At 41.8% G+C, this 27,494-nt stretch overlaps 2 protein-coding genes across 2 annotated transcripts; one reads left to right on the top strand and one right to left on the bottom strand.

Moving 5' to 3' along the window:
• Positions 1-1,073: 1,073 nt before the first annotated feature.
• On the bottom strand, positions 1,074-15,244 carry LOC306697238 (guanine nucleotide-binding protein G(q) subunit alpha). The gene is made up of 7 exons (XM_079161025.1): positions 14,990-15,244; positions 7,610-7,794; positions 5,292-5,446; positions 4,932-5,060; positions 4,411-4,540; positions 3,465-3,618; positions 1,074-2,671 (listed from the first exon to the last, which is right to left on the bottom strand). The coding sequence occupies exons 1-7, from the start codon at positions 15,123-15,125 to the stop codon at positions 2,481-2,483; spliced, it is 1,080 nt and encodes a 359-aa protein (XP_079017151.1). The 5' UTR covers positions 15,126-15,244; the 3' UTR covers positions 1,074-2,480.
• Positions 15,245-19,426: 4,182 nt separating this feature from the next.
• Positions 19,427-25,741, top strand: wdr31 (WD repeat domain 31). Its single transcript, XM_079161555.1, has 10 exons — positions 19,427-19,559; positions 20,332-20,402; positions 20,966-21,098; positions 21,536-21,610; positions 21,707-21,851; positions 22,457-22,557; positions 22,752-22,819; positions 23,697-23,838; positions 25,128-25,290; positions 25,493-25,741. The coding sequence occupies exons 2-10, from the start codon at positions 20,356-20,358 to the stop codon at positions 25,693-25,695; spliced, it is 1,077 nt and encodes a 358-aa protein (XP_079017681.1). The 5' UTR covers positions 19,427-19,559; positions 20,332-20,355; the 3' UTR covers positions 25,696-25,741.
• The last annotated feature ends 1,753 nt before the right edge of the window (positions 25,742-27,494 follow it).

Here is a 27,494-nt window from a genome sequence, read left to right as displayed (position 1 = left end):
AGAATAACAAAGAGAGACCACCAAGCCATAACAAACACTAGGACATTATCGGCTGCACTAGCGTCACTTCAGAGGCACAGCTTATTCAATAAGGCAATATGTACATGTGAACTGTGTAATGTTGTCATCTCATAAATAAAGTCTAAAATAATACTGTACATTTTAAAGAAATGGTGGCATTCAAGATTGAAACAAAGTTAAAAAAAAACAACAAATATAAAAGCACCTGTGAATGTACCATCCTAATTAGGCCAAATGGTTGAGTCTTCTTTTGTGTACACACTGACTCTGACAGACTACAATACTGAGTTTCTATTGGGGCGGTGTCAAGGGTGATGGCATTCCCATCTAATAGCACAAACAATCAGATAAATACATCCTTAACAAGATTTTCTTTATACAAAATCTGAGCCAAAGCAACACTTAACCTGCCTGCCATCCACCTCGCTCTAGCAGTACTTGTTAAATAAAGCATATCAAGGTGGTGCTCAGGATCACAAGGTGTGCAGTACACTAAGAAATCTCAAAGTTAATAAATATTTATTGAGACGCAGTGTGATTAAGTTAAATATTAAAGAATAAGAATCAATGAGTGATGTGATTACACCTATATGACGAGTGCTCTGTTCCTGAAGCCAGTTAAAAACTAAACTATTACAATAAGCCCTGTAGATTGGATTCAGTCTGCAGTTTTTCCATATAAAAGTCAATTTAACAAACTGGCTACTATAAGTACTGGCATACCGATTAATGTGTTTTTGGATAATGATATTCCTCTTTATGTCGTTCTGAAGCTGAACAATGTTTCGTTGCTGAGAAACAAAACTTACATTCTCCACTTAAAAAAGCAAACAAAAACAAACATGTAAATAACATTTTTCTTCCAAAAATGAATTAGCCATTAGACATACAATACAATTACATAGATACATATTTTCAATACCGCACATTCAATCTGCCAAAAAAGCAATGATTACAAAGCCAACAAAGATTCTGCCATATATATATATATATATATATATATATATATATATATATATATATATATATATAGAGAGAGAGAGAGAGAGAGAGAGATGTATGTACAATGATTATAGCATTTATAATTGCACTATGCCTCAATAAATGTAAATTACAGGCTTATGTTTTAGGGAATTGTTACAAAAATTACTTAAAGCAACATGGAACATGGAATGAGGCAATTGCAAATCAGAGAGGTGCCAATCATAAAGACGAAGGGCGTACTTTGGTACAAACTGAACATCAACACTGTGTCCTTTTTATATAGGAATTAGCCAAATTTATTCTCCACTGCTATTTAACTACAACAGTCAGGACAACTGGGGGGAGGGGGTTTACCATTGACTTGGCTGAATACTTGCAGGAGCTGATCAATAAGTTAGTCAGTAAAGTCTTCATTCGTTAGCCCTGCTCTTTTTCATCGTTTCATTGAAGCAGCAAACAGCGCAAAGAGGAGTACGGTGCTTGAGCTATTTTGGCATCGGCAATAAATATACATATCACCATAATGAAAAGCGTTAATGTGGCACAGATGAACATAAGCATTTGACAACATGGTCTCATAAACTATCCCCTCCTCAACTCCCTTCAGTCTGTGTAAAGCAGCCAGCGACGTCACGATTCCCATGACATGACGGAGCAGAGGCGCCTCCTCAAAGCTCAGAAAGCCTTTCAAAAGCCAGTTCCCCTCAAACTTCTCAACTCCATGGTTGAAGCTGCTGGAGAACTCGTGTGCCTGTTAAGACTCTGTAGAAATGTAGAGAATGTGCTTCCATGGCCACACATGACCTACTCGTCGGATGGTACCAAAGTCAATGCAATAATAATAATAATGATTTACGTCAATCATACAAGAGACTTGCCAATCAGTCCTTTGAAGGAAAATGACAGCTGTCAATTAGAGATCTGTTACATCATTTCCTGTTGAGCAGACAGGTCAACACCCAGGACGGAGCTTCAGAATGAACCGGCAGTTAAGGAGGGAGGGTAAAAAGTTTTCTTTCTTCTTGTTTATAAAAAGGCAGGAGGGAACACATTGCATTCGTTCCAGCTCTGATGTATCTCACTGACTGATTGAACAAGCCCCCAAAACTCAAGTGCACAAAGTAGTTTCTTTCTGTCTGTCAAAAAGCTAAACAAGAAAACCTAAACTTCACTATGCGCAAAGCCTCAAAGAGCATTGTTGCTGTACATATTCAACAGCGTCCCCCTCCTCCCCTTATTTCAACAACTCCTTAAATAGCAAGATAACATTTACTTTGCTCACCCCTTGAGGACCAAGAGATCAACAAATAGCAAATAAATTAGTATTATGCAAATATTAGATTTTTTTTTCTCCCCCCTTTTTGTGTTTGTGTGTGTGTGTGTGTGTGTGTGTGTGTGTGTGTATGATCTATCTTTTCACAGATTGCGTCAGTCAGTGTGTGCCGAGGGCCTCCTGTTGGCAGCCCCGCTCCGCTCTACACCAGGTTGTACTCCTTTAGGTTGAGCTGCAGGATGGTGTCTTTGACGGCGGCGAAGACAAAGCGGATATTCTCTGTGTCAGTGGCGCAGGTGAAGTGAGAGTAGATGATCTTATCGCTGTCTGGATTCAGGTCCACAAACATCTTGAGGATAAACTCTCGGCCTGCTTGGGCGTCCCTCTGGGGGCCTGGAGAGGGGAAGACGATGCTCCGTGAATGCACTTTCATCACAGTGAGGACCAATAAGGTCAGAATACTTTTGACATTTGATTCTCTTGCAGGCTAATGCATTTTAATCTACAGGGATGCATCATTTTGAAATACACAATGACAAATTATTTCAAAATGTAACTTTCCTGTTAGACGATGATTATATAATAGTATATTATAATAGTATAATGGTCGAATTACTGCTAAATATTTCTCAGAAATACGCAGACGGGTATTGCTTTGATCCATTTCAAACTGCATTAATATGAAGCGAAACATTACGACATGGCTGCAATAAACTAAATCTCAGACGTAGGAACTCGTAATTCACCAATATATCACAGATACATCAAATACTGTACAGTATGATATTAAGCTGACCGATACATCACGCAGCCTCAAAATCTAAATACGAGAAGGTGACACTGTTGTTATTTAGGTGTTGTGTTTGCTGCCATAATACAGTACATCACCGACCAAGACAAAGCAAAGTATGGACTCGGTATTGGTCCAATACTATTCTTAAGGCTGATATCTGGCTGATTTCACATTCTGTGTTACTCCTAACCTCAAATTACCAATAATACAAAAGTCACACATGTAGGACATGTGGTGAACGTTGGTGTTTTGATGGCACTGACATCCATTTTAAATTGACAAGAGGATCTGAGAAAGTGTGCAAACTAGCAGCAGCTCAGAAGCGCTTCGTGCCTGGCTTAGATGTTTGCTATTTGAGCTGGACAGAGCAGACTCGATGCTGCTGTTACTCACCGTCATACTCTGGGAAGTAGTCCACTAGATGAGAGTACATGATCTTCTCCTCCAACAGGTCCTTCTTGTTGAGGAAGAGAATGACTGAGGAGTTTTGGAACCAGGGGTATGTGATAATTGTCCTAAACAGAGCTTTGCTCTCCTCCATTCGGTTCTAGAGAGAGAGAGAGAGAGAGAGAGAGAGTGGGTGAATGTGTGGGTGAGGAGAGGTAAAGCGAGGGGGAGAAAGACATAGAGAGAGAGAGAGAGTTAATCACTTAATTAAGCCACAGTTTTTCATGCTCATTAAGTACCGATTTTAATAAACGTTTTACCGCACCAGAGGGAGAGCAGTAACAATGAGAGAGAGGCGGCCATATCGCCTTCGAGAGTTTAATTTCTCCCTCGCACTTGATTCCCGTGTTTAATTGAACAAAACAAACGTTCTGAAAGCAAGCCTTGGATATCACATCGCTGACACTGCAGTGCGTTGAGAGTGCTGAACAGAATATCTCCTGTATAATTATAAAAACTAATCTAATAACATCAAAAGACAGAGGACATGCAGCTGGTTAGTCTTTGCCTCTTCCTGCAGTTTGCAGGTGACAAAGGAAGCAAATACAGGCAACACACATATGAACACACACCTGCTCATTAATGCACTTTAACAGACTGACACACACACGCTATACCCCCTTAAGAAGGAGATGCGGCCCGAGGCGGTATTAAAATCAGCTGACTGATCATTTACAAATGCTTTCCAAGGCCAGGCAGGAGGAGAGTCTGATTTCCATTGTTTTAAATAAGGAATAGCTTTTCATCTTCAGAGCCAACTCATCTTCGACATCGCATGAAATAATAAAGCGTTTGAGTGGATGAAGTTGGTTTGACCATGTGAAACTGAGCATCACACAAACGTTAAATTGAATCACTTAGGGTTTTGTGCGCCCATGTTTTTATCATTCACCTCGTTGTCCGATTCCACCAAAACCTGGTCGTACTCGCTGAGCGCCACCAGGAACATGATGGATGTGACGTTCTCAAAGCAGTGGATCCACTTCCTCCTCTCCGACCTCTGACCTCCGACATCCACCATCCTGTCGCGGCAGCAGCCCCCAGGGGAGAGAAAACGGTCACTATCAGCCAAAAGTTTGCAAATCTGTGTGAATCTCTTCTCGACACATTTTGAGGGGTTGAGCCTCATTAATGACTGGGTTAGAATAGGAAAGCAGCGTGGTTTGGGTTAAAATAAGTACGTTAATCCCTGAAGTTATCTCAGGTGGCGTGTGGTAAGGTGGGCGTGTCGTGTAGCTGCAGATAGACCCGTGTCATGGCTCCAATCCCCCCCAATCACTACCGGGATATTTTCCCTTCACTTTTGTAAAGTGGGAGGAGGTGGAGAAGCGTCGTCCGTCTGTATATACAGTCTGTGTTATGTACACAACGTTATTTATGTTTTTCTGATCCTGAATATATTTCCTTCCTCACCTGAATATGACACTCTGCAGGTCAAACGGATACTCAATGATGCCCGTGGTGGGGACTCGAACCCTCAACACATCCTGCTGGGTGGGAAGGTAGGCTGGCTCGGCGATGCGGTCCAACGCGTTCATGTAACTACAGTCACAGAGAGGGGAAAGGAACCAGGGTGAGTATTTGTCATCACAGAAACCAGCCAAAATACTACCCCTTTGCCTGCTCGAAAGTCTTATATTTCACCTTTAACATTTTCCAAAAAAGTCTTCCCTGAGACTTCTTATAAGCCTCAAGTTCAATTTATACTCCAGTCCAGAGTTTAGAAGTCTGGTTTTGACATCTGTTTTTGTTTCCCCCCCCCAGGCTACTCACTATTTCGTGGAGTCTGAGAGTTGGTATTCCCTCCTTCGATCGTAGCACTCCTGGATGCCCGGGTCATTCCATAAGCTCTTGATTGCGTCTACATGAGGATTCTCAAACATGGCGACCTTTTCTACGTCCACGTCTCTCACGATGTTTGCGTTGCCCTGGAGAAACAAAGAGAATAACCGCCATGATTTACTGAGACACATCTTATTTACCAACACCATACAAAAAGCAATACTTAACTTTAAAGTTAAGTATTGCACCACCCCCAATGATGTAAGACAATCAGCATACAGGTTAATGCAGCCCTAATTATCGCTGGTTTCTTTTCTCACTCACTCACGTATTCTATATCCAGAAATTACTTTACACCCACAGGCTCCACATGAACCTAATATCTGAAGCTCAATCCCATCGGGGCTATTAAGGGGAAAGATTCGCTGCCCCAGTTCCCTAATTAAACTCCCCTGTGTCCCATGACAAGAGATCAACATGTACCTGAATGTGAAACTGTTCCTCTTTTGCATACTGCACTAATTATAAATAGTAACAAAACAGAATATAATAAAATAAACTAGTAAGGTGACATAGAAGATAAAACAAGTATCCAATAGATGCCACTTTCATGGGTTTTATGGTTTTAGCCTCCAAGTCAAATCATGACATTTACTATAAGTGCCCAGACAGACAGACAGACATTTCATTTTCACTTCCTTTGCGATGTCAGTGAAGGCCTTTGTCAGAGGTATAGTACTTCCCGTTTTAGCCGTATGTATATGAGAGCAGAGGGATGTTGAAAGGCATTCAGTGGTTCTGTTATAGAACATAACTTTGATTTTATCACAAACGTTGTTGTTTGCCGTACGTTCATGGCACAATACTATTATTGTATCGTATTCTCAGGACCGAATGTCTCATACAAAACCTAGATGTGTAAGCACACGAACCCCACAGCAGCCATTTGTTTAGTCCAGATACTGGATTATAAAGTACGAAGGAGCCGGTGGTAAACTGGAATATCTGTATAGCGAGATGTGGGACAAACTGTCATTTTTCATTTTCTTAATAAAGAAGTATCATTTTGTACTCCTCATATTTGAGGGATTTGCTTGGTTTGTATTGTGTTCAAAGTGGGTGAAACAATGTTGAAATGGCTGAGCTGAAAACCGCACATTCAGTTTCATTCTTCGTGTGCATGCACACGTGGGACAGGAAGCAACGACTAACATGGACAACGGTGATCCACCACAACAGCCGAGATTCAAAGAGCGCCTGCTCAAGTTCGATCCAAGTTGTTGTGCCGTTTTAAAATCTCAACGCTGACAGTGTCCACCTGTTCTTTCACAAAATCTCAACGTTGAAAAGATAAAAGTTGTTAGTAAACTGTCAGACATAAAGTCAGATATAAAATCGTAAAAACACAACCAACATGTGGCGACATCGGTAATCTGCCTATAAGGTCTGCCCTGATTACTCAGAAATACATCCCCAAATACTTTGTTGACTGGTCTACCTGTTGATTTATGTTTATAGATATGGCAATGCTGATAAAATGTGACTAAAATGCATTTCTGATAGTTCCACAACATCAAATATCACCTTGAATACGACACTTTTATCCTCCTTTTTTCAGTGCGTTATCAATAAAACTCTTACTGGGTCCTGATACTTATCCCAAGATTATGATCTGACTTCAGGATATCACAAGAAAATCTACTAAATAATTTATCAAGCCCTCGTAACCAAAGCTCTGCCAAACCTTTCAGCAAGCAACGTCTGACTGGACAGTGGCCAGGCAGGATGGAGCTGAAGCAGCGTGGTCCGCTGTCACCTCACATGAACTGATTTATACAAAATTTTAAAAAAGGGTTGAAGAGGTAATGATGCTCCACTGCTTTTCATTTGTCACTCTCACAGGGAATAAACTGCGAGTGAGAGGTTACTGTATCAGCTCCCAAAGCTGTGATTACTCTACGAGGGTGAAAAAAATGACCTGCTGAAGTAATGATGAGAGTAGCTTAGGCTAGTTCTCTCTTGTGTATTCGTGTTACTGTATATGCACTCATGAATTTGAGTGCAGTGAAACACACAGGCAAAACACAAATACACACACGATGGAGGGCTGGAGTGCTTTAAGGACACAGGAAGTGTCATGAAGGACCGGAAACGATTAAGGATGGCTGTTCCAAGTAAGATAGACAGCACTCTAAAAATATACAAGGACGCTGTGGCCGCTCTTCTAGCGTCGTTCTACTCACCCTTCCCAACCGCCGGCATTTCAGTTGAGGAATTTGAAATGGCTTGGGTGAAAGGATCTCATTTACCTTGTTGTGCTCATATTTGTAGGGGACCTTGAGCGTCTCTGAGGCTCTGATCATGGCCTGGATGGCTGTGAAGATGTTCTGAAAGACCAGTTTGGTGAAACTCCTTTTGTCCTCGTCAGAGTAACCGGTGCCGTGGATAATCCTCATCTGTTTGATGAATGTGCTCTTTCCACTTTCCCCAGTGCCTGAAAAACAAAGGGAAAGGGGAACAAATACATTGAGTTTGATTGTTCTGTAGGTTTGCACAGGATTCTTTTTTTTAACCAGACAAAACATGTAATGTCTTGTGTCTGCATTCACGTTCCTTAAAAGGGTTAATCGGCTAAAAGGCTGCGTGGAGCTGAGGGAATCTGCAGAGTTGAGTGATAATTCTCTCTGGGTTCATCACTTTGAACAACCCTTTTTACATCACACACAGACATTTGAGCCGTTGTTAATATAGAAATGTGAATTAAAGAGCTTTAAAGTTAAGTACAAATTTAGATTTGGCTTAATTTTGGGAAGAAAGTAATTCTAAAACATTTAAAAATGTAAATGCGAGGACTTTTCCTGAGGGGGAACATGGCTGAATCTTGGCTTTTCGTAACACAACATCCTGTCTGGTAAGAAACATTTGCACACTTTAATACACACAGATGTACAGCACATGCACATAGTCATACAGTATGTACTCCCGCCCTCCCTCAGTCACACATCTAATGTTATGTGCTGGCTGCTTCCCTCTCAGCCTGTTTGCTTGGTCTAGTGGCAGACCAAGAACAACATCTCTGTCCTCTCCGTGGTGACGGGGACTATTTGGGTGTGAAGAGCTGGGGGTGTAATTTCTCTTTGGTTCATTGAGAATCTTGGCAGACCAACTGAAAGGTCTAACTTCACCTCACCGCCAACTCTTGACTCTCTTAACTTTGGCAGGAAGGAGCGTATGTGTGTGTTTTGCATTTCAGTGGCCAAGAGATGTGTGCCGCATTCCAGTGTGACCTGAAGTTTGTTGTATAATTTAATCTCCCATTTAGCCAAATAAGCCTCTCTACTGTACGCCCACAACACCGACCAAGCACTTAACAAAACCAAGCTAAAGACTAAACACTATAACCTCCAGAGTGCTGTTGTAGGGTTGCCAATTTACAGACCTGGAATGAGCAGGAAAGGCAGGAATAACAAAACAGGAGTTAGCAGAGTTACACTTGAAGTGCTCTAGAGCCAAACACTTAATCCTAAAAAATACAAATTCATGCTGTAAGGTGCATGCAGCAGAGAGGAAATGCTACCATGTACACAAAAGCTGTTGCTAAATATATGCCATTGTTCACAATGTAACCGTTGCGTTATCCTTTGGTGCACTTTCAAATACTCACCTTGTAGCACCAAAGGGTGGGTGAGACTTGCCACCACCTGCTCTATAACCACACACTCTGTTCACCTATAATTAACTATTACATTAACCTCAATGACAAGTAGTAGTTGTTGCAGGCCACAAATAGTGTTGCACCAGAGTTAATGCCTCACGGCATCCAGCCTAAAAATAGACCCATTCTATTCTTCAAACAGACAAAGTGGAACAGTGAGTAATCTAAAAAACTTAAATGAAATGCCAGTGGGTTCTGGATTTGAATGGCACAAAGGATCTGGGTTGCTCCTCTGTGGCACAGTTCTGATCTCCTCGAGGCTCTTCAAACCTGAGGCCCTCACACAAGAAGAGGAATGAGAGTGGCTCATAAATTCATCCACAGATAAAAAACGTTTATGTTTAATTTGACATGTCTGACCTGAGTTTTATGTTACAAAATTGGAATGTAATGTATTTCAAGACACTTGACTTTTCAGGGTTTCTTCTGGGGATCCACCCATTCAAGAAAACAATCCTCACAGAATAAACTTAATTTACTAGACTACAGTATTGTACACAGGTTACCCTAGGTTAAAGAAAATTAGAAGGTTATAATGAGAAAAAATATTCAAAAGCCTTAATTTATTGAAGACAACAATTTCTCCAAAAATTCCAGGATCGCTTGACCACATCTGGGTCCTAATGGACCTTCTCTAGAGCACCAACGAGAGACATTGAGGAAGAAAAAGAGACGTGTATGAGTGTGGGCTGGCCATTGGAGGCTGCTGAGTCACCTTTCAAACCAATGCAGTGACCCAGGATCAACCCCGTGTCTGAGGTTGGCGTGAACGGCTCGACATTACATCTGAGGTGAGTGTGTCCGATTGGCCCCAGGACTCGCTAACATAGTCCAACTCGGTAGCAGCAAAGGAGGGACGAAAAGAGAAGGCAGGCTGCTCTGTGTCTGTGTGCGGTGCATTCAATCACTCGTGTAACACTCTGGACATTTCAAACTTGACTGTGAGAGGCCAACTATTCACAACCTACACTGTCCAAACTTCAGATGGTAGAACAAACATAGCACATACTGAAGCTTCCTCCAATCAAAAAGGATGTTTTCCGTTGGCCTCAAGACACCACAGCATCATTGTTGGCTCTGCACAGAGCTCTGCAGCTGACTTTTTAAACCAAAGGATGCAAGAACGCCGATACAATGCTTGATCATCATAATAAAAAATGCATGAGTGAAGAAGAGGAAATTAATTCACCACTGAGAGCGAAGCATCGCCTCAAGGAGAGAACACAGATCAGAGGGAGGCCATTGTACTGCGTTCACTTTAACAAATGTTGTAGTCTTTCACTACAGTCGGTAGGAAATACAGTATTACTCAGATTTATCCTCTGTCAACATACATGGACCTGCTTCCTCTTCTAACATTTAAGGGGTCAAACGGCTTGGTCCTGATTATGAACTATTTTATACGGTAACAATAGATTTAGTATCACATTCGTAGATATTAAGCCGGAACATTACGCTACCAACCACTAATTTTGCTCCTCTCCATCTTAATGACATGAACATGATTTTGAGTTTTTGCACTTTCATAAATTGAAAGTTGACAACTCTGTTCTCGGCTCTGAAGAGCATGTTTTGGTTTTCAATTTCTCAAAGAAACTCACTCCTGTGAGTGTCGAAAATGTGACAGGCAGCCTTAGGCCAGCAAGAAAACCCCCCAAAACACACAATCCTAAGGGTGAAAAAGATGCCGTCAATGCCATGCAAGACCTAGATTATACTGTAGAAAATTCAGATACTAGGTTAAGAATTTAAGTGCGTTACTATGTACTTTGACCCGCTATAGTGGAAGTGTATCCTATTGTAAGTTTTCCTCCTTAATTCTGCACTTTGTATAGCTGCACTGTGAACTTGGCTGCATTCATACAAGAATCACGTCTTTAGTGCTTCCTCTCACCATTACAACCATGTGTATGTTAAAAGTTGCGGTGGACTTTGTTGAGGAACCAACAGCTTTCATTTGTCCGATCAAAGCAGCCGACAGCGATTGAGTAGATCAACACTTTTGCAAATGTTTTTTAGAGACGATTTGCAAAAGATTTGAGAGTCAAAACGTGCAGTTTAAATCTGTTGTAATGCAGAAATTATTTAAAGAGTCATCTATGTGCCCCCTGTGTCCTATAAAATTATTTTCCCATACAGCTTAAGTGCACCCTCAACTATGTTTTTGAGGGAAAAACATTTTCTTCCGGACGAAATGGTCGCAGTTTTCAACTGTTATAACGCGTGGTTAACGAGCGAAACGTAGCAAAAACACTACAAAACTACTTTACTAGGTTTACTACTTTGTTCACTTTATGTTCTGTGAGCATGTGTAAGTGTGTAAAGGGGGTCAGGCATCAGAAACTAGGTCCAAAGGTCTCTTGAGGATTGGAGCTGGGCCACTTTTGTAATTGAGCAGTTTTTAATCAATTTAGCAGATGGAGACAAGCCTGATAATTATCCATGTTAACCCTTCGGACTGTAAACATGACTTATAAAAATGAAGGGCACCAACTATAGATTATTTTTTCCATTTGTATTAATCTGCGGGTTATTTACTCGATTAATAATTCTGACTATAACATGTCAGAAAATTGTGACAAATTGACATTAAACTTTACTAGAGACCAAGGCAACGATAACCATTCCTAGGCTAAGCTGCTGCTGTCCTCTCCATTCATCTTGAACTTCCCCTGACTGCACAGGTTTGGAATCTCAGCTAATGTAACGGAGCCTTCTTCCACCTTCATGTCTCCGGACCTAATGTCATGCCTAAAGAGGACAAGTTCACTCTCATCGAAAAAACAAAGAAAAACAGAACAATCTCATTCTACTGGTATGTCTAGTTCCCCATCATTCCCCTCATAATGTCTTACAGACCAAATAAACATTGTTTTAAAGTAAATGCCCCCACCGCCTGCACATCTTTACAAAGTTTGGCAAGTGAAGGAGAAGTGCTCTTCTTTATCTCAACAACTAGTCAAGTGCCCTCTAAGCATAGTCCACTCCTCCTCCAGAAGAGGAGCGGCTCACTCAATGGGCCTTGATTGGACAACAAGAGAGTTCACTTGTGCCGACTTCCGTCCTAAAGACAATTCCAAACATGCAGACGGCTCACTGCTCGACTTCTGCTGGCTGGTCTCGTGGGGGCGGGGGTCTCAGATTAATTGTCTGTCGCCACAGCAGTCTCATTACTCGGACAGGAAATGTGTCAAAATCAAAGATGTTGTCCAGATCTTGATGTTATTATGCTCCACTTTACTCTGACAAAATGTAACTTTGTGTGTTGGGCCCAACTATGATCGGATCTGACTGCTGTTGAGGTACACTTCGGCGGCTAGCCTCTTACGATTAACTTAATAAACTATATCTTACCCTGTAAGACATTTTCACAGTAGACATTTTGACAAGTAAAGCACAGGTGGCACAAATAATAACAGTAATGATGCCTTTTTGGCCATGCAATACAGCAATTATCAATGTTATTAGTTGGCACAGTACATCGTGTGGAAAGGCGGTATGCCCTGTGGCTTAACATGACGTTTTGAGCATAAACCGGTGGGAATAAAAAAAGACTTGGCTGTGTTTTCTTTCCTTGTAAACACTGAGAGGTCCGAGCTGTTCTAATGGATTATAACAGTGATTTAATTGTCAACGAATGCGTTTATGTTCATGCTGGAAGAGATCAATTACAGCAGCTGGTTCTTGCTGAGATGCCCCGCCTCATTCGGACATTGATTTTAGCTGGACTTTTCCTGAGTCACCTATCTTAGTGAATCCTTTAGTGTCTCTGACTCATTAGCTGGCTTTGTGTGTGTGTGTGTGTGTGTGTGTGTATGTGTGTGTGTGTGTGTGCGTGTGTGTGCGCGTGTGTGCCAGACAGCTCCTAAGCATTACACTATCAAACCCCCTCCTCCTCCTCGCGCTGCTGCTTCCACTCTGTTCCTAGTTTTGTATTCTTGGTCATCTGCCCAGGTTAAATGAGCGACAATTTCAGAACATCTCCATTATTATTTTACAACGCCTTAATGGCTATTAGGTGCACACGGAGGATGGATTAAAACACTTGCAGTGCTCTTTAACTTGCTCATTTGTTGTGGTGTGTGGGCTTCAATGTACCCGGTCTCATGTGGATTTAAAGCAATCAGTGTGTTTGAAAGACTATCAGTGAAAGAAGCCGTGATGATTTGTAAAAAAAAACAAGACAAGCGTTGGACATTTTGAAGAATTGAGTAAGTTCTAAACTTGACGGCGATTTTTGCGCTGGATCCCACAGGACGTTGAGCAATTAGTGAGCTTGAAAACCCACAAAACACGGATAGCTAATGGAGCCATGGAGCGTGCACAACTTCCTCTGGTTAACTAGTAGAAGGAGTGGCGGAATGTGTGTGTGTGTGAAAACACAAATGTGAATTCAGAGCACTGCATAAGCTCGTATTTAATGAGCTCGAGGAAGAAAAAAAAAGAAGGTCGATTGAGCCATAATTGTTTTGTGAGCTCAGCCACGAGCATGTTGGTGTGAGGTCACACAAATGGTTCACCATTACTGGAACCTTTTTACGCTGCTACTTAATGGATCGTATATTCACTGCAACTCAATGTCCAAAGACATTAATTGTAAGCATCCTGTCATTAGAGGCACGCTACTAAACCACTGAAATATAACACTGTATCGATGGGACCTCACTGACGAGCAGCTACTACACAAAAGAATCCATATTGAATATGAATCACAATCATTAATTTGGTTTAGGCCATCAAATCACAAGACTAGTGACTAACCATTGAAGAAATACCTCACACTCATGAGGAATACAGTTGGTTTGGGTCATCGGCTGTTTATGCGTTTGCATAATAGGCGAATTGTTGGGTATTAAAAGAGATTAGAGGAAAACAACAACAACACAATTATTTGTCCCGTTAATAAGGGGGGTGGCAGTCAGCCCCTTCAAATCCTGTTAAGGGAGATTCATTTCATCATTTTGTACCAACAGGGTGGCAAAGGAGAAACCGATCTTCTTCAATCTCTCCTAATAAAACATCCCCAAACAGACAAAAAACCTTCAGAAAGTATAGTCTGGACGATGTGATCCTAAATCCCAGCCTGCTCCCACACTTCCCCTCTATGCACCGTCTAAGGGACTGAGCGAGGAGGGAGCCGGATCAGGGAGAACGGGGTCTGGCACTGCTCTCCACAACCCCGGTCATCACAACTAATGGGCTTTTCTTTGCAAATCTAACGAGTGATGGTGAGTAGATGACTTGTTTTCCTCAAATTTTCCATGTATGACAAATACTTCTCGACATGATTACCAACCACCCCATAATCACAGCCCCACACTGTAAAAATACCCAAGTAACTGCTATTTCAAATCACTGTGTCTCTGGTGATTCCAGTGTATATAAAAAGGTGGATGTATAAGCATACCACCACACACCAGCCTCTATACGTGATAGGGCGACATGCTTCCAACCTTGCTCCACAGACTGACACCTGTGATAGAATCACTGCCGGGGTTAGGTGTTGCGCTGCAATACTGCCTTGATTGCTCCCAATAAAACGCTAGACTTTGGCCCAGCCGATGTTTTGACACACTCACCAGCTCACCACCTGGATGGGCCCTCCGGCCCTGCCTGCACGGGTTGCTGTCAGGGCAGTCGGTGGATGCGAGGAGAGGTAAGAGGTGAGGTGACTGGTGAGCGTTAGTTTTTCATCGACACTAACCGGTCGCAGTTATTCAAATCATGTGGTTGTGACACTGGGAGCCCTAACAGGCCTGGCTGGGGCAGCATCTCCTCCCTCCGCTAAACCTGGCAAACTGTGCACTCGACTCACAACAGCGAGGTATTTCAACCATCCCACTCCCCAACTTCACTCAGGTGGGAAGCCCCATTATTGCCCCCACAACCCCGCCCGACAAAGGTATTTATGGTGTGAGGAATTTGGGCTGTGCATCTCTCAGCCCCACTCCTCTCCCTTCCCCGGCGAGCTTACCGAGAAGCAACAGTTTCAGTTCCCGGCGTGCGTCCCTCTTATCCCGGCGGAGCTGCCTCTCGATCTCGTCGTTGATCCGTCTGGCTTCTTTCGCCTCCTCGCTGAGGCAACACGCCATTATGGATTCCAGGGTCATTGTCGCTCCTTTTTCTTTTTTAAATGCACACTTCTGTCTTACTGATTCATTCAGATGTCAGATTCGTCGGGGTGAGAAAAGAAGAAAAAAAAGCAGAGGGCCTGTGAATGCCAAACAACGTCCTCATACAGGCCCCACTTATAGTGAATTAACGCGTGGACGCCTTTTAATAATGGGGCCGAACAGCGCACGGATTGTGGGTGGAAAGGAAAATGAAGATATTTGGAGAAATGATTGACCCCCTCGCCCCCTCCTCCTCCTCTCCCCAGTTTCGGTCCGCTTTCCTTCCTGACAGCTTCAAAATAGTGTCCAAAGCCGTTTGAGTTGAATATCCGTGCGATCCTAATTGGTGTGATCTGCTGCTTTTCCTTCTCAATATGATCAACAGATCCTTTTAAGACGCATCTTCCGTACTGCTCTGTGTGATCTCGTCAAGCATTGCCATTCGTGTCTGGGCCACACTCCCTTCAAAGTCCTTCAATGTTGTTATTTGTCAAACAACAAATTCCCCCCCCCCACCCACCCCCCCACCTGTGTTCACGTTGTCGTCCGCGGGTGATGGCAACGTGGTAAAGCCATGAATAAAGCTGTCCGTTTATTTCCCAACGGCTCGACTCCCGGGCGTGGTAAGGCAGAATATGGCGGACTTTCACTCCAATCCGCTAGGCTGGGATACAGCACAGTTATCTCTCTCTGTCTGCTCAGAAAAGCCAAGAAAGCCCCACATAACATGGCATTTCAGCCGGAGCTGTCGATGTCGCAACCGAATGTATATCCCCGTTCGTCTTAAAAGGCGTTCGCGTCCACGGCGGCTCGTCTGCGGGAGCGAGAAGAAAAGGAACAGGCGCCGTGTTGTTGCCTCTCCCCTCGGCCAATCTTCTCCTTTTCCTCAATTCTCTTCATGTATTTGTATTACAGAGGCCATCCACTCCTCCGCTGGCAGGGGTGACGTCGGTCTTCCAATCGACAAGGAGGGGATGGGAGGAGGGGGTGGGCGGTGGGGGGGGGGGGGGGTGTCACGTCAAACAAACGCCACACAAGTATTTATACTCCAACCTGTGGAATAGAACATGTGCATGAATGGAGGAGCTGAGCACAGACCTCTATGGGCGTGGGCGTAATGGACACTTACACTCAGGTTCGGTGCTGACTTTGTGGGAAGAGTCGCCACAGTCCCAATAGTCTACATGTGACGATGTGATGATGGTATAAAGATTTTCTACGAATACAACTCATGTTTGTGATGGCATGATGACCAAAGCAGTGGAAGCATTTTTTTGTGGTGGTATTGTTTTGGATTGATATTGATCTCGAGATATAGATCGTAATGTTATACGTTCCATACATTTGTATTGCAGTTGGATTGCATTGTGTCGTACAGATGTCCTTTACATTGTATCCATAGTTGTTAGATCATCTGTGCCATATACGCCTTTAACAATCCGGAGAGTTACACAGCAGTTTGTTAGTCACATTATTCTAACAATAGGCACACTTACAGACTGATGAAATGATAAGTGGACGGATGGATAGGTGGATGTTAGAGGCCATATCATGTATCCACAGTTGTTCCATTATGATCATCCCCACTGTTCTTGCCTGAGCCATTAGTGTTATCAGTGAATCAGTGTGCTTTTTACTTCTGCCTTTTCAACAACCAAACATTTGACTATAGTCAGTATTGAAAGGACAGTCATTCATGTTATAAGTCAACACTTTATTGTGTGAGCTGTTTTGTTTTGGGTCTGGGGCTCTGGGTCTTGAGCCTACAGTGGATCTCTCAGATGTAATGGGAGCAGTAATGAGCCTGGGTCCCAAGCAACATACTGAATTTCTCATTTGGACCCCATTCAGATTGAGTGCTGAGCTGCTTTATAGGCCAGTTTTGGTTTAAAGGCTTGTGTTCAAAGACTGCCTGACAACTTCACTGATATCCTGCTTGATCTACTATGACAGCTTTCTGCACCATATTATTATATAGATCAAGCAAGACAAGTATTTGTAAAAACAACTCTTTTTATTTTGCACGAAAAAAAGACACATTTGCAAGTAAAGTTATCTTAATATTATTGTGTAACCCTAACCCAAGCAAAAATATTTTCACTATTTCTAAAGGTGTTGGAGAATTTTTTTTTAAATGATACACTCCATCGTAGTTTCTATGTTATGAGGTTTTTATTATTAGGACAGCTGTCTCAGGTGTTTGTTAGAGCCTGAAAGAGCCAGGACAGTCTTGGTGTTACTCATGGTTTCGCACAATTTTTTTTAACATATACAACAAGATCATTGTTTTATTGTGTGGGTGTACCTGAAAAGATTGGCTGGGATTACATAAATACAAATCTCTTTCATGTAAATATACACACTTTTTTTATTGTAAATATCGATTTATTATGCTACATTTATATCCGGCCAGATAGATTTCTTTAGTGTTGCCACCTTTGTTTCGTGGTGGGTAACATGCTGTGTTCCACCTGTAATACTGACTCAATACAAATCATTTCCGGATACTGTTTTGCTTCTTATTTTGGGAAACAGCCACACTCCATGTACATTATCTAAAACATTCAAATGGATTCATAAGCCTTAGTCTAATTAGCAGATGGATATTTGCAGAGCTACTCTAAAGTGAAGTTAAAGCATATATTCACTGACATATCAGCAGTGAGTAAAGAACCCTTCAGCATACAAACTTTAGTAAATGGACTTCTGTTTTTACTTGGGCAGGGATAGGAGAACTTTTGTGTTACTGTCTCCACTGTACGCACAAAGAAAATACTTGAAACTGGAATAGTCACACATACTTTCATGTGGAAACTACTAAACTCAAACATATTTTTTTGTAATACCGTCATAGTTGGAATCAACATTATTTTGCCATAAACTAATTCAACAGTTTCTTCTAGTCATACTCACATAAACCATTTGCTTTGAACAAAAAGTTAGAATTCAGGTCATCTCACATCTCACAGGTATTGAACAGAGCTGATTGTAACTAACTAAGTGGCCTATTTAGACCTTTTAAATGTGACATCCCAGTGACCCAGTGCCTAATTGCTCGTAATGTATTTATTTAAATCCAGCTCATTAGAACAAAGCCTGTCTTATATTTCCTGACTTTATCTAAAAAAAATCAGAGCTACAATGAAGCACATGAAAAGAACAACTGTAAAATAGTTGAATTCATTTTAGCTGTGCAGGGACCTGTCTGATTCGTCCCAGATTTCAAGCTTGGGGAGCTATTCAACCTGTGCCTGTAATGAAGGTCAACCAACCAGCTCTGTAGAGGGACACCCAGCCACAGGTCAGTAACATTTCAACCTGCCATATGCTGTTCAGCATAGTCCTACTGAAAGTCAAGACTCCCCTTTCAACAAAAGCATTATGTTGTTAGCTGATAAATCACACTATCCCAGTTTATATTTCAGCACTAAACATTTTGAAATGTTATGATATGTTATTGGTTTAGCTTTACATCAGTCAAATGTGTTACATATACTGTAAAATCTTAATTTGGACTTTCATTTCAACCAAAGAAGAACGTTTTGTGACATAATATCAACTGACGATGACAAGAACCTTAAAATAGGTTCTACTTTATTCCCTGGTTGAGGCCCTGTTTTGTAAAAGATCATTTGGTCCACATTTTGCTAACTTCAATGACCTCAGTGTATTTAATAGCAATTATACACTTTGAAATATTCAGTGTGGTTGCTTTCTTTGTGCATACTTTTTTTTTTATTTCTGGCGATATTGTGCTCACATATAGTGCATATTTGTGAATGTATTTGTGTTTAATCACCAATGCTTTAGATAGTGCACCATGAGAGGGGGTCGATAGGAGGAAAGCTCAGCAGCTCATTGTTGCCTGTTGCCCCCCAGCAGGATTAATCCAGCCATAGATAGCCATTGGAGGGAGAAAAAAAACCTAATTAATGGCGTGGCGTGCACATGAATTACAATTCACCTCGGAAACGTGACCAGATAAGATGTGAACATGTATCGAATGCAAGTGAATTCTAGATGGGGGACGGTACGTGTCCGGAAATTCAACAAAATATCCTGAATCAGACTCTTATTTTGTAAGAGGGCGCTTTCGATTACTTCCTTCCCCGTGTCACATGACCTCGCCCTCGCCTAGATACGAGAAAGCGTCGCTCCGTGGTCGCTACGGAGAGAGGGATGGGTCTGTTGTAGTTTAAAGACACTTCTGTGTTGTTTCCCACGCAGTTAGAACAGCTCACTACTATGGCAGTCTGGGGGAAATGCTTTTCGGTCGTTGCGACAACGACTTTGCCAAGTTTTAACGTTCGTATAACCACGTTTTGGTGCTACTAGTACATTATCTTGGCATGCCGGATAAAGATTAGTTAGCATGCTAGCGAGCTAGCCACAGCCTCAGCATCACACAGCGACCACACCTGCCGGTGACAGGTAAGATATGTTGATCCACTTATCCCAGAAAAGGCGTACCACGAGTCATGAATTGTTTTTCACCGTAAATAACTAACGTTTCGGTTAAAATCATTGGTTGCTGCTACATAAGGATTGCCGGGGCGCAGTCCATAGCAGGTGTTTTCGAGCGATTAATGCCTTGTGACAGTAATGATGCGGCACTAATAGGATTTGAGCCCTCTCCTTCCTGTCGATTGTTTGAGGAGTACGCCAGGATAACGAAGGAGGAGCTTAGCTGTGCGCGTGTGTGAGAAGGCAGTGTTTGCGTAGGAACGTGTGCTTTAATCTCACTTTGTAGACTAGCTTGTCTAACCCTTATGCAAGACATTTCGCTGTAACAGGCTGTCTACTTAAGTGTGGATGATGTATGTAGGTGAGACTTAAATAGTAGGAAATAACAATTGTCAGGGAGAGCAAAATATACAGTGATACATTTGCAGCAAGCAAAGCCCTTTAGTTTCTTAAATCAAAGCATTGAGGTTTCAATCTGACATAGTAAGGATTTTAGCCAATGACCTCAGTATATATAATCGCATTTATACACTTTGAGTGTAATGTTGCTCGTATGAGATACAATTTCCCAGCTTTTGAACTGAACTCTTATAAAATAAATTTGAATTTGTAGGCTTGGAAAGTGCCTTGATCTGTTGCCCCTTATCGTCCCCACCGCTCACTAAACGCAAGGATAGATATTTATGGCGGCAACAATGATTTCTGTTCTGGTTTGTTAGTATTTCTCTCTGTGTGTCAGTGTGGCTGCAGGTTCCTGGCAGACATGGGCAAACTACAAAGCAAGTTTCGCAAGAGGTCTGACCTCTACAGGTGAGACATGCACGTACTACATACTAATTAGAGCCTGGATTTGAGAATGTAGTCCGTTCACACTAGAGAAAAATGAAAACAAAGTACTATCAAACATGTCAGTACATAGTAAGGTCACTGTCTACAATACAGTGCACAGGAGCTACTCACAGATGCAATTTTTTTTTAAAGTCACTCAAAGACTAAATTGGTTGTGGACAGTGAGACGGCTCCTGGAACATAAAAATGGAACGTAAAATTGACAATTTAATAAATATTTGGTACAATATTTTTTTTCTCTGTGGAGTTTACTCCCATTTGTATGAAGTGTCAGATACCAGTACTAAGTACATACAATGTTAGTATGTTTACTTTGTTGTACGGCCACATGGGAGGTGTCATCAACAAATATGGTGACATACATTTATTGAGGATAGTTTCATTTTAATAATTCATCTGAGGCAGGGGTGTTTTAACAGTGCAGCCTGTGAAGGAACATAATATGAGGATAATACAGAGACAGATATACTGCAGGCTACAATTGGCTGAATATGTTCAGTTTGTGATTTGTGTTTTCTGTGCAGGGCGTCTCAGGGGGAGAAGGCCGATAATACCTTCGACAGTCAGGTGATGCAGTATGAACCTGCCCATCAAGGCTCCATCAACACTGTCACCAATCTTAGCCCAGATTTGTGTGTTTCTGGTGGGAGTGACCAGGTAAATGATTCCATGCGCTAGCAGATTAGTCCAAAATAATAGCATTTTAATGACATTATTCATTTGCTGATGCTTTTTCTCTGGGTTATAGACAGGTTGAGTTGATTAGTTTAAAGATAATCAGAATACCTAATGCAAGAAAAAATACATCACATTTTCAATTAGATGGTACAAAAAGTGTCATGGATCACAGGGTTGGTGCTTAGATCACCACATCTTCCTGTCCACATTTGAAAGTGCCCTTGGGCAAGACACTGAACCCCAAATTGCTCCCTATGGTCAGGCCTTGCATGGTAGCTCCCTAAATGAGCGGCAAAAAACACTTTGGATAAATGTCTCCGTTAACCATTTAATATGCGTAGAAAATCCTTAAACATGTGGTGATTACTGTTTACACATGTGTTTGTGTATATGCATGTGTGTGTCCGCGTCTGTAGGCTGTGGTGGTGTATGACTGGAAACAAGGCCGGATGTGCCAGTCCTTCCAGGGTCACAACCGAGAGGTTACCAAGGTAACAGCCATACCGTGCGTGTGCAAACTGATAACGGTGTGATGCTGCTCAGCGCTGTCACACATTTCACACAATGTATCCTCTTCATTCTGCCAGGTGCTGTGCTATCCAGGCAGTACATGGATCTTTAGTGCCTCACGGGACAAGACTGTTCTGATGTGGGACCTAAACCAGGGGGACGAACCTATTCAGGAATTTTGTGGGCATGAATTGGTGGTCAATGGACTAGCCATCAGCCCTGGTACATACACACACACACACACACACACACACACGCACACGCACACACTGAGAATGAATATCCATAGTTATACTCCTGTTCAATTCCTTGTTTAGTAGTTGGTTTGGCACAGATATCTGTGTTCCTATTGGCTGCCAGTCATTGCAGCAGTTGATATAGAGTGATACAGAAACAAAACTGGGAGTAATTGCAAATATACTAAAGCAATGTTTGCAAGAAAGTCCACCATCAGGCCTCCAGGGTTTAGATGGACTTTGAGATGTGAAAGAGTTGAAGGCAGACGGGGATATCTTTGAACTGATCTCATGTCTCGGTCAGTCAAGATGCTCCTACAAGCAGCAAGTCAAATATCGACCACATGTCCTGAATGCAAGCGGGGATACATCTTATCACGTGACTGGACTATACGTTTATTATCTCAGTTTAGCAACGAGAACAATGCAAGTTCATGTTAACTTTCATATATTTCAAGTTAAATATTAAACTAGTCCTGGTGTTTTAGTGGCGTTTGGGGGGGGGTTTTGTAATTTCATGCACATTGCCATTTATTTGGGGATTACTGATCTGCACTGATTATATGGAACTGCTTTTATTGTGATTTGTAGAGGGGAGAAAGCTGTGCACCGGTTCTCGTGACAACTGGATGTGCCTGTGGGATATAGAATCTGCAAAATGTGAACAGAGACACAACATTTCTAGAAACCTGGTGAGAAATAACAGTATGTGCTTTTGTGTGCACACAACCTTGTACCAAGAATTGTTTCAAGCACGCTGGATTGCCTTAGGTGTGTACCTGAGCGTATAAGAAAAAGAATCGAATCAATAAGCCATTTAATCTGCCGTCTGAGTTCATGCCCTTCAGGCTTTAAACTTTTCCACTGTCCTTTCTTCTCTGTCCAGGTGACTCATGTGTGTTGGGTGCCAGGCAGCTCCTCTGTAGTCCAGACCTCCGAGGATAAGACCATAAGGTACAGAGAGATTTGCGACTGCAACTATCTTACTGTAGATGCACATGTGCCATCTGCAGCATAGCAAAACAAAAATCATTAGATATCCACTTTGTTTGCAGTCGGTAACGTGAATTATCCTGACCTGTCTCTACTTAGGAATCGTAGAGCAAAAAAGGTGTTATGGAGTGTAATACCAGCGCTACACTACGATTCTAAGCAGTCATTGAATGCTTCTTATTTGGTAACAATGCAGGGTCAAGACTGCAATACGTAATACACAAAAGCAACACTGAGACTGAGCGCTTACGGTCACACACCGTAAAGTCACCTTTATTTAGATTTATGCAAATCAGGAGGTCAAAAACAGTCACGTATGCATCTGTTTACAGACAGAGGTTTACTGCTGAGGGATTGACTTCTGCTAAATTAGTTTCACCTTCAGCAGCCAATTAGAATACGGTTTATTCCACCTCTACGTTTGTAACGAGACAGGGAGCATTGTTTACTGTAAAACTTCTTCTGTATATGCGGTCATCATCATCAGATGATGCGATAATAGGCACACGTTATATTGTATTACTTTGTAAGTGGCATAATGTCACTGGTTTGTATACGTGTATTAATCCTAAACACTTATGATACAAAACATTTTGAGAGGCAATACTAGCCCAGTATTACAGCCCAAATGGATGATGAACTGTTTATCCTCAGTGTACTGTTAACATGTCAATATTTCATTTGGTTCTGTTTGTGGTTTTAGTTGCAATCTTCTTACTTAATCCATTGATACATTTGTTAGAAAACAATACTAAGAAATAAATGTTTTTACGTTTCGGATAAAATAAAAGAGTCCACTGGTGTGTTTCTATTGTGATGTTTTTGTGTATGTGCACAGGGTGTGGGACAGCCGGGCATGGCAGGTGACCAATACTTTTCCAGCCAAGCAATACATCCAGACCCACTGTGATGTTTCTCCAAATGGAAACTACTTGGTTTCCAGTAGCAATGGCTTTGGAGGCCAGGGCTGTGAAGCCACGGTGAGACCACTGGAGGGGTTTGTGTGGTTGTAGAGATGTCGATGTAGAGACAAACATCATCTGGAATAAACAATATGTTTATTATTGTATACATCATGCGCTCATTAGCGGTGGCTAATCACTTAATACCAGTTATTTTTCATTTCTTCTCAAACAAAACCACACTTACACATTGCCCTTGTGCAGATGGTCTGAATGTTTCCCTTGTGAGTTTGACTCCCCCCAGCTTGCAGCTTGAGCCTCCAGCTAGAACAGTTTCTGGTCTAATCTGTGTCTTCTAAAAGTAGCGAGAGACGAGTCAAATATGAAGTTAATCCTATTTGAGTAATTACCAGTGGTTCTGTTGTTCAATCCAGTCTGGTAAACCAAAGCACGTACAATGCTTCAGAGCAACGGTTCTCAACCGTTTGTGACCTAAGGCCCATATAACTGTAATTATGTGTTATGCCACTGTCAGCTTGATATGGTAATACATAAATATACCTCTTACCCTCACCCATCACTGCCTGCCATTATGAATCTAAATGGAATGTATTCAGGGTCATATTTCCTCACCACAGGCTTTAGAGCTTTTACTGGCACAGGGTTGTCTTCCGCATTTCAACAACCGATGCATTTCGTGTCACTGCACAGAGGGAACGTTAGCTAGCTACCGTGTGTGTCTCCACCTGATGACGCGTGGTGATGAGTTATAATTTGACGTTCTTTATTTATATGATTTATTGAGTACATTGAGATAACAAGCTTAGTTAAAAATAACTAACTTTGTATATTACCCCAAAAAAACGTTTTATTTAATCTGATCAATTGGTAGTACCACGGCCCACTAGGTGGCGCTCTGAGGCCACTGTTTGAGTATAGCTGGTCAGGCATTGATCGGTTTTATTACACTACTGCCAGATCATTTAAGATTACCTTTAATTGTGATTGTTCAGATTCAGAACAGGATTTTGACAGAGCCTTTGAAATGTTGTATCATCTTACATTTGATTAATATCTTATTTTATGTCAAGACATCCTTGTCAATTTTAAGGTGGGTGGATGTCATCTTTCCCTGTTTGTTTTGAGGATTGTAACTCTTGAGTGTATATTCGTATGTATATTTTAATAGTTATGTTAATTTAGTAATATTACAACAGTAATACAATATAATTATTGTTGATTTCAACACATTCTAAGGTGATACTTGTTATGGCGCAATCTCCGATTCATCCACTGTCTTCTGTTGATAGTAATGAAACTTCTGACATTGCCATTTGTTCTCAGTGGAGTTGTGTCTGTGTTATCAGCTCTGGGACCTGCGTCAGCCCGGCTGTAAAGTAGTGGAGTACAGAGGTCATATGCAGACCGCCGCCTGCTGTATGTTTCTGCCTACGCCTCCTGGTGGCGCAGCTCAGGTAGTAACATCCTCCCATGACAGCTCCGTCAAGATCTGGGATCAGAACACAGCAGGTAACACCCACTAATGGATGGAAACATTGATTTACAGAAAGACAAATACACACACACACACACACACACACACACACACACACACACACACACACACACACACACACACACACACACAGGCACATTTACCGTCATTGTTTTGGGTGTGTAGTCATTTTACGCTAACTCTCATCCAACCCTCCCTCCGCCATCCTCTGTTCAGTCTGTTTAGGGACGTTGTTTCTGGATGGTGCTGGTCCACTGCTTGGTCTGACCCCCACTGACTCCACCACTCTGCTGTGTGCCAGCTTCAACAACGGCCTCCATCACATCCAGCTGGGCCACGGATCAAACCCGGCTCAGGTTTCCGGGGCCGAGTCAGGTGGAGTTGGTGGCATGGACGTCAAAGTTGTGGCACGCTTCTGACAGCCCGGAGGAGCCTGGTGTGACTCGTGACCCTGACCTGTGAACAGCCAGCTACTCAGTGAGCGGATCACTGGATGAGGACGTCATGTCAGTCCTTTCTTTTTCTTTGTTTTTTTACTATTTTACACATTTCTATTGACATTTTTGCTTTACTGGACTGTATGTATGGAGGATGCACCTTTTTGTCCAGCAAAGCCACCTGGAAGCCCATCACAGCTGCTCTTCTGGGAGACTGGTCTGTAAGTCATATTGCCCCTTAAATGACTGTAAACAAAATGATCCTGCTTTGATTGCTGCCTTCATGGACCGAACCAGAATAACTGGGGATTGCTCTCAGTTTAATACGCTGCTTCGGCTTTTATTGGTGTGGGTCAATACATGTTTGGAGGACATCCTGATGCGTCTGGAGTCGTGTTGAAAATGTGGACGCACTCTTAGAGCAGGAAAGTCAGCTATTTAGTCAGGTGTGTATTTTCTTCCTGGATAAAATGTAGTAGATGCAGTCAGACTCGCAGTCTTGTTTGTCCATCGGTTTGTGGAAAGTTATTTTTATACCCAGAACAGAGTAATGGAGTATAAGTGTTGATAGTAACGTAACCGTTCATTAGTTTGTTCTGTAGCTTTAACCTTTGTGTTAGACCAAATGAGAATCTACGACACAACACTGTATTAACACTGGCTTTGTTTTTTAGGTAGAATTCATTTCATAAAGATACAGATTCTGATATTTTTTAACTGAAGCTGCCTAGCTGATGTTGGTGCCGATATTCACTACATTAAATTTGAAAATGACTATGCAAAAAAACCTGAGTAATTCCCTTTTAATAAAGTATTGTTTGAGTAAACAAAATGAGATTAGAATATATTGCAAATACAAAAAGAAAGCTGCTCTTTGACCCGTAAACATAAAACCTGCCACCAGTTAAGATTGATTGAGGCATTAGACTTTTTCGATATACTGTTGCTACTGTGCTTCTAACAGATGCTGAACTACTTTGTTAGAATTAGCGATCCAGACTGTAGGCTGTAGTTTAGCCAGCAACTGCTAATGTTAATATTGGCAGCCTGAAGTCACACATCACATTCCTACCATAACGGATTATTGTCGAAAGATGAGCTAAACCACTCTTACTCTATTATCTATATACGTGTACATTTATTAATACTGGTTACTTTGTCAGTTTCAGCATCTTAATCATGTTACCATCTCTACCAAAGACAGTTGTTGCGATATAATCCAATTCCATTTGGAGAAATATCTTCAAATGGAAGAACACAACGGAAAGGTTAGGATGTGGATCAAAGTCACTATTTCCGCGTTAATGTACTCGCAGGTGATTCCAGATGCACTCGTGGATATTAATCTGAAGGCTTAAATTGGTTTGTTGACTTCTAGGCAGACAAGACGCAGCAGCAACAAACGATTGTAGGTTAGAGTGGAACCTCAGCTAACCGTGATGTGTGGCTTTGTCATTCTATAACTCAGTATTTTTCTAAAATGTAGGGAACACTACCATCAGTAAGGAACCAAAGGTCATCAGACGTTTCATTTCATGAGAATTTGCCGTTTGGGTATTTCACTTGAAACATCCAGTTGAATTGATCTGTTAGATACAATATGATTCAGCAATAAATAAATCATTTATAATGTCTGAGGAGTAGATCTGGGTTCTGTCTCCAGCTGAGATGTTTGGTCACTAAATATGAATGCTTGCTTCATCTCATTACTACAGATGAACCAAGTACCTTACTCTGTGAGAGGTGTGTCCCAGTACAAATCATTAGATCTAGTAGAAACA

Source organism: Pholis gunnellus, assembly GCF_910591455.1.
Source record: "Pholis gunnellus genome assembly, chromosome: 6".
In the NCBI taxonomy this organism is placed as follows: Eukaryota; Metazoa; Chordata; class Actinopteri; order Perciformes; family Pholidae; genus Pholis; species Pholis gunnellus.
Note: the sequence above shows the minus strand (reverse complement) of the source record. Positions and strands in the feature narration are given on the sequence as shown.

Bases quoted from the DNA above. Each gene is read 5' to 3' on its own strand.
- LOC306697238 (XM_079161025.1), bottom strand. From the start codon at position 15,125: ATGACCCTGGAATCCATAATGGCGTGTTGCCTCAGCGAGGAGGCGAAA. The intron at 7,795-14,989 runs GTAAGCTCGCCG...TTTGTTTTTCAG, and splicing joins ACTGAAACTGTTGCTTCTCG to GCACTGGGGAAAGTGGAAAG. The intron at 2,672-3,464 runs GTGAGTAACAGC...TCCCCTCTCCAG, and splicing joins CTACTTCCCAGAGTATGACG to GCCCCCAGAGGGACGCCCAA.
- wdr31 (XM_079161555.1), top strand. From the start codon at position 20,356: ATGGGCAAACTACAAAGCAAGTTTCGCAAGAGGTCTGACCTCTACAG. The intron at 20,403-20,965 runs GTGAGACATGCA...TTTTCTGTGCAG, and splicing joins AAGAGGTCTGACCTCTACAG to GGCGTCTCAGGGGGAGAAGG. The intron at 25,291-25,492 runs GTAACACCCACT...TCCTCTGTTCAG, and splicing joins CTGGGATCAGAACACAGCAG to TCTGTTTAGGGACGTTGTTT.